Source organism: Notamacropus eugenii, chromosome 6 (genome assembly GCF_028372415.1).
Source record: "Notamacropus eugenii isolate mMacEug1 chromosome 6, mMacEug1.pri_v2, whole genome shotgun sequence".
NCBI lineage: Eukaryota > Metazoa > Chordata > Mammalia > Diprotodontia > Macropodidae > Notamacropus > Notamacropus eugenii.
In genome coordinates, this window is record NC_092877.1 from 230,733,971 (window position 1) to 230,746,223 (window position 12,253).

At 38.0% G+C, this 12,253-nt stretch overlaps 1 protein-coding gene across 1 annotated transcript; it reads right to left on the reverse strand.

Moving 5' to 3' along the window:
• Nucleotides 1-2,742: 2,742 nt before the first annotated feature.
• On the reverse strand, nt 2,743-4,793 carry LOC140512747 (heparan-sulfate 6-O-sulfotransferase 3). The gene has a single exon (XM_072622095.1). It carries the CDS (start codon nt 4,776-4,778, stop codon nt 4,101-4,103), a length of 678 nt encoding a protein of 225 aa, XP_072478196.1. The 5' UTR covers nt 4,779-4,793; the 3' UTR covers nt 2,743-4,100.
• Between the last annotated feature and the right edge of the window lie 7,460 nt (nt 4,794-12,253).

Here is a 12,253-nt window from a genome sequence, read left to right on the forward strand (position 1 = left end):
TTTTGTAGGGATTCCTCATCTCTATACTTATGCATCATTCATCCCTCACACCTATAATATATTCTTTACTCTCCTCTTCCACCTAAAAATTCTAAATTCCTTCAAGACTCAGCACATGGACAACTTTCCAAAGTTTCTCCTCATCCTCCCCAGTTGTTAGAGCCCTCACTCCCTAAACAATTCCATATTCATTTTGTATCTATTGTACACATTCTTTCTATCTTTATGTGTCTCCCCTCATAGAATGTAACCTTCTTAAGTGGGGGACTGTTCAATTTTTGTCTTTACCTAGCACCTGGCATGGCACCTATGACATTGGAGGCACTTAAAAATGCTTATCGATAGATTGGTCAAATGATGTGATGTGTTTGAAAATGCTTTGCAAAATATAAAGCACTAAACAAAGTTTAGATATTATTTTTGATTTCAACTTGATCACATGAGATAGAACATGAAAAAAAGGATAATTCCCCCCAAAATAAGATCATTTCCCTTCACTTTAAGCCTATTTAAAAAACTTGCACTAATGGTTACTTTTTACTAGAGTAGAATGTATCCCCAAAGACAATATTTCTTCTTCTCTGTCCTTTGAAAGAAGTTTACTTTAATTCTATCAACTGAGCCATCAAATCTCAGTACTTTAGTGAAAGCAGATATGTGCATGGTTACACTAAGTAGCAAGGACCCTGGCTTCTGAACTTCTTGTGGATGGTAAGCATTGCAGTGTTACCTGGGGACAATACTGACCTTATCAAAGATGAACAAATATACCCTAATTATATATACTTATGAAGAAAAGGGAACACGTTGGATCCCTTTCGTTAGTCAAACATTTGTCTGAAGAAGAGTGGAACTCATCATATCTTGGTGCCTTACGCGTAGGAGGCACTTCATAAATACTATTGACCTTAATAAAACCATTTGGAAACACATAGCATGATTAGGTTATGAAGAAACCATTGGAGAGAGAGAGAGAGAGAGAGAGAGAGAGAGAGAGAGAGAGAGAGAGAGAGAGAGAGAGAGAGAGAGAGAGAGAATGGAGAGCTGAATATAATTAGATTTCATCCAGTTTGGAACTCATTGGGTTTTTCGTTTGTTTTTTTTTTCTATTCTGGGGCATTGGATACTGCCATAACTGAAACTGATTTGTGTTTTATCTTAAGGCTGATGACTTACCTTGTAAAGCTGCCCAGGCCTGGGTGACAATTACATAGTAACCTTCCACTCAGCTAGTAGGCATGAATTTGGTTTGCGGTGAAGAAGGCACCTTCTCGCCTCTCCACTTACATCACCCTAGTATCACCTCAGTAGCTTGGGGATTTGAGACCATGCAAGAGGCTGCTTTTTATTGAAAGAATATAACAGAACAAGACCAGGGCTGCCTGTTTAATTTGCTTAGTCCTGGTCTTAGGCCAATCCAAAGAGATGGATGCTCTTTTGAATAGCCTGATATCCCATCTCAAGTGGAAAACCATATATCAAGCAAGCAGCAAGGATGCTGGGGAAAACCTTTGGATATAAATTCCCTCTGCCTCAGGAACAGCATGATGTTAGTAGTTGACAGCTTAGAGATGCATTAATTCCCTGCCAATATTTTAAAAGCGAGATTGAGAGGAAAAATTTCAAATGCTCTCTAACTTATTTTGAATTTCCACATGCTATAAAGCTGGATCATTATTGCAGTGAGTGTGCGTGTGTTTGCACACAAATGTGTGTGGGTTGACGTGTTCTCCTGCCCATGTGCATGCACAGTTGTGTACGTTCCCCCAGCAGCAGGCAGAAAGGAAAATTTGCAGCTCTGCCAGTCTCGGCAAAACCATATCATCTTCACAGGAAAAAAATGTAGTTGTAAAAATCTGCTCATTAATTCCAACTGCAACCCTCCCTTCTCTCCCTTCCCCTTAGTTTCCCTCCCTATCTCACAGACAAATCATCAGGATGGAAAACACTGATGTCTTTTCAGATGAATCTCTTGTCAGACTAATCTCTGTCATCTAATGAGGAATATTTGTCACCCCTTTTTCTTTTCTCTTCATCACTCCCAAAGTACAAGTTGCCAAGTCATTCATAATAATGACATTTTTGATGGGGTGGAGGGATATATGTGTGTGGGGTGAGGATGGAGTGACTTCCCATATGAGTTAGGCTTCAGGCCACAGTGAGACTGAAACCATCACCCATCGTGAAACCATCATGGTATAAGCACCATCTTCGTGGATAAGAAATAAACTCAACTGGGTAAGAGCAGCTGGCTCACCCCAGATACTGAAGGGATGCTGCTGTCAGTGCTGGATCCATCACCCACTTATTCAGTTGTAATCCTGGCCTTTGCTTGTGGATGATGGATTTATTGATTGGACTGAGGGTCATGGAAGAGAAATCTCATCTACCCTTCTACTCCCCTCAAATATTTGATAGAAACACAAGGACAGTGCTTAGTCAAGAGGAAGATCACCTCTCTTCCCTCAGTACATGGCACACATCCTTGCTTTCACTAGCCACTTAATGCAGGCTTATTGATTGGTCCAAGGGACTTAAGCTGAGGGTGGGATGAAGGGTGGTTCAAGAACGTTGGTTGCCTTACACACTTTTAACTTTAATCACCAAAAAACAAAAGCAATTCACTTAGCAGATTCTACTTGTGTTCATGTTATGCTTCTGGTAGGAACTTCTCAGCTTCATCTTTCATGGCACCCACATCTTTCTATGTAATTGATGACATGACAGAAAATATGACAGATATTTCCTCTCCCACAATCCCATGGGTTTTCATTTATTTGCCTGTTTATTTTGTTCATGTCATTTGTACAAGATCAAGAAGAATGGGAAACATCTGAAGAGCATCAGCTTCCAATTTGATATATTATGGTCTCATGTGTTAAATATTGTATCACAGGTTTATTCCAGAAATAATCAAAGGTTTAGGAACGAAGAAAAATGTACTGGACTGAAGATATTTAAGACACCATTAAGTTCTATCTTGCTGGAAATCTGGGAGAAATATGCCATATACAACACTCATTTTTGCTAGCCAGTGCATGGTGTTAATCATAGAACAACTTGAGGACAATAATCTTGCACACATGCTAGTTGCCTTATCAAGTTCCAAGCCAAAATCTTACAGTCCTATTATCATAGCAGAATTTCAGTCCCATGGGCAGTGTTATACCAAGGAAGATATCTGCTTCCATTTTCCTTTGAAAAATATACATTTCAGTTTAATAAATATGCTTAACTAGAAAGTTTGGAACATGGTTGACATCACTCTCCTTATATTTTCAGTTCCATTTTCAATTTTTAAGAGAAAATAAAATGGTGTCCACATGTGAGAGATCACTAATGATGATGTTTTTTTAAATGGTTATACCCAGTCATTTAACAGGACCTTCTTTTTAGACAAAGGATCATAGGGAAGTTTATATGGCCCATGCCTAGGAAGATGATCGCAGTTAGTATAGCAGTGATTGCCTTTTACTTGTGTTCTAAGATACATCCAGAGTCAAGTCATTTGTAGTCAAAGGGTGAAGGAGGGCCTACATGTTTCATCCTCTAGTATGAATTCAACACAGCAGTAGATGACATTCTCTTTTTTTTTTGACTGAGAGGTTGAAAATGTTTTTTTTTTCTCTCTCTCCCTTCCTTTCTTGATCCCTATAAATAGTCCTATAATACTGTTACAAAGACATTGTGAAAACAGACCAATTTCTACAGAACTTCTAAGCCCCATCTTGGTTTTTACATTCATGCCACTGCGACTTCTCATGCCAGTCTTCTACTGTGCGGCTGAATAGGAGGAGGCAAAAACAGACTTCTTGGTTCCCCGTCTTGGTGTGGGTCTTTCAGAGTGGTTGGTTTAGGATGTCCTTCTACTCAATTTAATATCATTGTTTGAAAAATGTCAAGAAAAAAAATCAAGACGAACTCCTTCAGTTGGTTAAAAGCTAAGAGGGGAGAAAAGACAAAGGGAGAGCAGATATTCAAATCAGGTCTCATACACTCAGAAATCATGGCTCATTTCTATCACTCCCTTAGAAGACTCAGCAGAATAAGAGCATTTGTCCATGGTTCTCCTGCTCCCATGGGAGGAGAAACAGAAGGTGTCACCATCGGACTACTTGACTGTTATAGTCCTCTGTGACAGTCTCATCTTCCTTCTGCCACCTGTGAGCCCGATGCTCCTTTAGCAGCCTCCGTTCCTCCCTCCTCTTCTGCCTGTCCCGTTGGTGTTCCTGCTGTTTGGTGTGGTGATAGCGTTGCAGGAAAAGGTCTTTTGCATACTCATAAAGTTGCATGTCCAGAAAATTCAACTCCTCAATGTGCTGGCGGGCCCCTTCATTGATATCCACATTAGAGGCCCGTGTGATGTTGAACTGCGTGAATGGTGAGATGAATTTGAGATTGAATGTCCTCTCAAATAGGAATTGAGTTTTCCGCTGGAATTCTGTAAGCCCAAAGAAGGCCATGTTCTTCAGATTGTTCTTGGCACTCTGTAGAAGGATTGTGTTCCGCTCACTCTCGTTCATGAAAGTCAAGTTGTAGCATCCCACCAGGCTAAGGTCTGCCAGCATACGGACCTGGCGGTTGTTGGCCAGGTTATAGCCACAATTCATAAACTCCCTCAAGCTGACACCAGACCAGTCATCTCCTGGGTAGCAAGTAGGCAGCTCATCTGGAGTTGGGCTTCTCCCATCACACATGTGAAGAGATGTCTTCCAAGTGGCTCCTCTCTGGACATGTTTCCACTCACTCAGGTAACGGGACACTGGATCCCTCAGCATTGTGATATAATAGAAATTCCTAGAATAAATTACAAAAGAAAGTTATGAATTGTAACAATGCTAATATCAATTATCACTCTCATTTACCAAGCGCTTGAAAATTCGTGAAGTGCTTTGCCTATGTTATTTCATTTAATTCCTATAGCCCTATAAATGAGGTGTTATGGCTATTCCCATTATACATATGAATAAAATGACAGAGGTTGTGACCTGACTGATGCTGTACAACTAGTAGGTATATGAAGCCCAATTCAACTGCTAGTCTTTCAAGTGTTAAGTCAAGAACTCTATCCACGGCTCCACCCAGCTACAATAGGTTTTTGTACTTCTACCCTTTTCTAGACTGAATCTTGGGTAACAGAATCAATCTAATTTGTTTCCTTTTCAATTCCATATATTTTATTTTCTGCATCTAGAAATACTATTCTAAGAAAGATCTGTGAATTTCACCAGACTGCTAAAGGGATCTCTCTGTCTCTGTCTCTGTCTCTGTCTCTGTCTCTGTCTCTGTCTCTGTCTCTGTCTCTCTCTCTCTCTCTCTCTCTCTCTCTCTCTCTCTCTCTCACACACACACACACACACACACACACACACACACACACACACACACACACACAATATTAGGAACCTCTACTTTAGAAAGAAAAAGAGAGGGAATGGACCATGTAGAGAAAAATTCTTTTGACTGATTATTTTTGCGATGGTTAGGGATTGAAGGTGTCTCTTTTATGGAACTTATGTTATCATTTCAAGGATCACAAGAAATCAGCCACTTCTGGGAGCACCTTTCTTTTCCTTCTCTTCTTCCCTCCTTGGCCCAGCACCAGTTGGACTCTACAGGAAGCTTCTATTCAAGACACTTAGATAAATGCATGCCACCAACTCTATTTTTCTACTGAGATGAAGGACCAAAGACCTTAAAATATATCATAACAATGATAATCCCAAGGTCTTCTAGTCCTTACATACTTCCTCTATGTTCTCTAGAAACAAAGCCTTGCTTTCTGTCTGTGGTTACAAGCAAAACAAGGACTCCTGAGCCTTGCCATCTGTCCCACAGTCAGACTTTCTTTTGTGCATTACCTCCCAAAATTAGTTTGTGAGTTTCTTTAGAACAGCAACTGTCTTGTTTTTTCTAGTTGAATCCCCAGGGCTTAGCACAATGCTTGGCATATAGTAAGTGCCTAGCGCATTTTTAAAAAATTCATTCATTTTTAAAAGCTGTGAAATGGCAAAGAGATCTGAGAGGAATGAACAGAGCTCTTAATGTGTAAAGGAAACAATAAAAAAAATAAAAATATGCTGCAATTCTACAGCACAAGTTTTCAAACTTTTGATCTCAGGATCACTTTATACTCAAACATTACTAAGGATCCTTCCTCAAGTACTTTTATCTTTTTTTAAAAAAGAGTACTAAACTTATTGATACTTATTTTAGTAGAAATTTAAGCACACTAGTATTGCTATGAAAAATTTGACCTCATGGACCCTTGGCAAGTACTCCTAGATCTTTGTTTTAAGAACCATTGCTATGGTATCTCCAACTTAAATCATCACTGGTCTTCCATATCATGCTACTGACAGCAGTCTCAATTATCTGTGCCAACAGGGAAGCAAGACAGCACAAATGACTCTCCAAACCCTTTGGAATACATTAAAAAAACCTCACAATATGAATATCTTTGACATCCTGGAAATTCATAATAATTCACACAAGAGTGAAGCCATATTCTCAACATGAAGAAATAAGGTGGAGGGGAGGAGGGCAGTCTCTATGATCTATCTCATTTCTTCCCTTAGTGTCCTTTGTTATTTATTGCTTAAAGAGGATAGAGGGAAAATCACTTTTAAATTTGTGCCTAACCTGAGCAGCTAATCTCCCTCCTTCCCTATAATCAACAGTTTGAGTGGCAATTTATTGATTTTCCTTAAAATTATTTCCTGGTAGTTGAGAAGTAGAGGATATAGGAAAATGTGAATTAGTCCTTTAAGACTAAGACACCAGAGGAAGAGGGAATGACAACAGAAGTATTAGAAGCAAAGCACTGGTACTCAACTTCCCCTTAGCAAAAGGTTAATTTTAATTTGATGCAGGGAATCACAAAACTGTATAATTTTCTCATTGACATCTGATTTTTACCTGGGTGGTAGATACATAATATGTTTTTCCAAAGGCTAGTATAATCTGGTTTAATAGTTTAATTCCAATGATTTTTGTTTTGTCGTTGGGTAGAAGTTTGATTTGGTTGCAAACTTTTTACTACAGATATATAAGACGCCATTGCATTTGACTATGATTCAAGATAAAAAAAAAAGACATGAAAGGAAAGGAAAAATGGGTCAAAACATTGATTGTCTATGGCCAAACTGACCCTGACCCACACGAATATACAGAAAAAAAGTAATGGGAAAAATTAAGAGTTTCATGGTTAGCATGTTAAGATGCTTATTCTGTGAGACGCAAAGTTTATTTCTCTTTTTAAGCCTATTACTTTTTACTAAACCAGTATCACTTTAAAATATTATATCCAATATCATGTAAAACACATACAAGTTAAAAGAAAGAAGGGACCTCTTAAAGTCATACAATACAGATGGAAAGAAACACATTTACTTTACTTTAAATCAGAAAGGAAAGTCTATTTACCTTTAAGAGACTCCAGAGGTTACATTTGTTAGTTCCTGTCTATACATGGCACTATATTAATCCACTATGATAGAATAACTATTCCATCAATAGAAGGGAATTTCCTAAAAAGTTCAATGGAGATTAGAACTTTAAGTAACACGGGGCGTGTGAGACACTGGATCAGGAGGCCAACATTTAGGAATGTTGGAGGGAACTTTGAATACTTTTGAATACTTATTTTAGTCCCCTTTCAGCCTGATCTGCCACTTGGTGATATTGTCCTGAGGCCACCATCCCAAGTGGCCTCGCCTAGACCTTGTCTTCCCATTCCTGACCTTCCTGGGACAAAGGGTCAGATTGCCCTTTTACTTCCCAAGGCTACATCTTCAGAAAATTCTCCATCAATACCCCTGTCCCATGCTTTGTGCTCATCTATTTTGCAGTCTAGTTGTGGATGTGATAGAGAAAGCTAAGAAACACTAATAAGCTGATAATCTCCACAAATGAGAGTTTTGTTTGTTTGTTTTGCTTTGTTTCTGGGGTGAAATATGTTTGGGGAGTATATGTGGTACTATAGCTGTCAGTCTTACTTTGATCCTAAATGGTGACTTGTTCAGTATATGAATCTACTACATAGGCAGCATGGGCTGATTGTGTTTCATCCTGTGCATGTTGTTAGAACTCAGTCAAGAAGTTACAGAATAATAAGCGGAATAATGATTAGAGCAACAATAATAAAGCACATTGAAGGATGCCTGAAGCCTTTTCTCCTAAGTATCCAAAGCCAACTAGATCTTTGAGCCAGGTAAATGACATCATAAGGGAAAACTCCGTTTTCCCTATTAACTGAACAAAACACAAAATACACAAGTGAACAAATGATTTTTTGAATAGGACATGATAGATCAGTCCTTTTAGAACATCTTAATCTTAGGAACCAGATTAAACACTCATGGCAGCTCAAAGGATTTAAGGTTAAGGATTTCAAAGGTTCCATAAAGCAAAGATTTAGTTGGGACCTGACTGGAATATGAAGAAAATGCTTTTGTCTATTAGTTACAATGGGCTGCAGAATTCACCCTGCCTATTTTCCCTTTCTAATAGTTGAGGTACAGTCTTGGAAATCTACTTAATCTCCACATTTGACTGAAATTGACCAAGGCTAAACTCTTCTCTTGCTCAAAAATTTTGCTGCTAAGGATTTTATTCTATAATACCTAATCTAATCAAAAGGCGATTATCTGTGAAGAAGTCGAAAATACCTAAGGGTTCTGTCAGCCAATAGCCAAGTGGCAGATCAGGCTGAAAGGGGACTAAAATAAGTATTCAAAAGTATTCAAAGTTCCCTCCAACATTCCTAAATGTTGGCCTCCTGGATCAATTCATAATTCCAATGAACACTGACATGGGGGTATAATAGTGGACAGTTGGGCCTTTCCTACAGTAGTATACAATGTTCTTATAATTAATGGTATAATGGTTTTGGCACTGGATGACAGATAACATTTAAGAATTTCTTTAGCCAGCCTTAATCTCATTTCTTTAATGGATCCTGCATAGCAGCCAAAATAGAAAGGGATTTGGATATGTTAAAATAAGCCAACAGGTTTTCAGAGCATTCAACTGCTTAAAAACGTCAGAGTGCAGTTAAAATTGAGTCTCCTCCTCCTTCTTCTAATCATTTCTCCACTTACAAATAAAGAATACCCAAAATAAATGGAAATAATTAATGATTTACTTGTTTAACTGTTAGTTAAAATTATTCTAATATGATACTTTTTATACTGAAGAATAATAATGATAGGGCTCTGGAAAGCCACTCCTTGGAAGAGAGAAGGATAAGTATCTGAGGTATGAATCTTCAGAAAAAATAAAAATAAAACCAAGCTTATGCAAGTGGATGGACCTGGAATTATGAGAAATCTGTTCAGGATATGCCCATTATCTCAGCTTTCTTAATAAAAGGAGACAATCCCACAGAATAGAAGTAGAAAGTGAGTGGCAGGTCCATTAAGACATAGGGACTTTGGGACAGCAGAAGAAACAGTCAGTGTGTAGCTTTTATAGAGAGTCACTCTATAAGAGATAGAATGACAGTATCTACTAATTCCAGGGTGTTAGTGGTGAAGGCAAACTTACATTCTATCCTAGAACAATCAGTAAAGAAAATGGATATTACCATCTTATAAAGCCTCTTGTAAGGGTTGAGGTGTGGAAAAAGAATGGAAGATTTGCTTTTAATTTGTGTCAACCAATGAATTCTTTGACTAGGCTATAAGGGGGTACCTGTAACATTATCCCTAATCAATGTCTTTTCAGTAATATCATTAAAAGCTTTTCATCAAACCCAAATGTAAGCTATGAAACTCCATTGTAACAATACCCAGCAGAAAATCAATTTATGGCAGTATTCCTAAGGAATTAATTGTACCCCCCTTCCATGTCCTTTCCCCTAGTTGTCATATTAGGAATAGGTAACTGCATCAGAAGTGCATGTTTGTATTAAGATTAGAATAAGATTTTTTTTCCCCAGAACTTTGTCAGTTCTTTAGATTTTATATTCGGTTTATTCTATACACATATGAATTCATATGTATACAGATATATGAATATACACATATATAAATATTATGCATATAGGAATATGAATTTTGGAGTCAGCATATAAATTTGCAGTCAGGATTTGTGTTTGAATTCTGACTCTTTCATGAAGCAGTATAGTATAATGAAAACAGAACTAGCACTGAAGTCAGAGGACCTGTATTCAAGACCCACTTCTGATACTTACTGTCACTTAAGTCTTGTGGAACTCTGTTTCCTCACTGCTGAAATGGGTATAATATGCTATTTACCTCATGTGTGATCAGGAGAAAGTAATTTGCCTATCTCAGTATTGTACTACTTCTTATATTGTTGTTTTTCCAGACCTGTGCTTTCAATGGTCACTGCTTTGTCATGTAGAGGATTAGAGAGTTGCCTAGGGCAATGAATGGTTAAATGGCTTGCCCTGGGTGATGAAGTCAGTATGTATCAGAATCAACACTTGAATCTATGTCGTCCTGATTCCCTGCCCAGCTTTTTATTTCTCCCTTGGCAGAGAACTACTACCAATAAAATAGAATATTTTGACTTATAAATCATCAGCATTTCATACGCACCATGTTCCCTCTCCTCATGTGGGACTGAGTAAAATTGTAACTTAATATTATTAAAAAATAAGAAATGCTGAAATATTGAAGATGCTGCACTTGAATCCTTTAAACCAGTGGTGTCAAACTCCAAAAAGGAACAACCTGCTGGCTGCATAGTGACTTAGAAAACTACAAATTAACATTATCTGTAATGTATAGTGTTTTCATGTATTTTGTTAAACATTTCCCAATTACATATTATTCTGGTTCTACCTTAATTGGGTCTGAGTTTGACACCTCTGCCTAATGTCCGTCAATGCTTTGAATCTATAGTCTAGTGATCCTGCTATGTGACAGTGAGACAGGTGCTACAAGTGCAAATACAAAAACAGAAAAAAGAATAGAAACCATTCTTGCTCTCATTAAATGGTATAGGCTATTGGCAAGCTGAGTTAATCTTGACCTTAAAGAATGTGTGTGGTCTTTAGCCCATTTTCCATCATTTTCATATGCTTTAAAGGAATTCATACAATATTCTAATACATCAACTATTATTGGGTTAATGTGCAAGCAGGTAAAGTCAATGCAGTGTGATTAAAGAGGAGGTAGAAAGAATGTTCTTTCCAATTAGTAAGATGAAATTAGTGAAAATATGTTTCTTTTATAGTATGTGTGTTGGATTTGCTTTTCTACTGTTACGCAGCAGAAAGTGCTCTGTGAATTCATTGCTTATGAAATGTATATTTTTATTGGAGACCCTGGGGTGCCAGACTTGTCCTTAATAGTAGGGACTGGAAGTAGAGGAAGGATTTCTGTTTGCTATTATATACTGTATGTACTGAGTATATTTTTCTTACTGCAAAAATGTGCGTCTAGGAGGCAATAGCCCCAGTAGAGAGACGTGACTAATGACTCAGAGACCTGAGACTTAGTGAGGGAAGGGGCAAGAGAAGTACTTACTTGGTTATTAAGGCCAAGAAGTATTTGTTACTATCACATTACAAATGAATAGCAAGAGCATACCAGTAAGAGAAATTTTGTGGGAGAACCATCAGGTACCATTTGTTTGGAGAGAAAAGAGAAACAGCCTAAAACAGAGACATATATATATATATATACACACACATACATACACACACAGAGACATATATATATGCATATATGTGTATATATATGTGTGTGTGTGTGCATCTGAATATGTATGTTTGTGTGTAAGACATCACATCACCTTGCCAACAAATGTTTGCACAGTCAAAGCTATGATTTTTCCAGTAACAATAGAACACCTAACCTGGGACCAGGAGTGCCTGAGTTCAAATCGGGCCTCAGATACTTGACACTAGCTGTGTGACACTGGGCACATCACTTAATCCCACAAATCACTTAACTGCCTGAGAGAGAGAGAGAGAGAGAGAGAGAGAGAGAGAGAGAGAGAGAGAGAGAGTTGGACTCTAAGAAAAGCTGAATGGCCTCCCACATGTATGTCTAGGTCTAGATCTAGGTCTATGTTTATGTTTATACGAATGCAGGGCCAGACCACCTCCAAAGGTGGGGGAGCTAAGAAGACAGTCTAAGGCAAATGAATAAAGAAGTTAATACTGTAGCACAGAGTTTAGGACTGGAGAAACAATTTTTCTGTCTTCAGCTAGATTTCAAACTCCCTGAGGACAGGTAGGATAGCATACCTAAACTTTGTTAACTTCCCCAGAGATTAA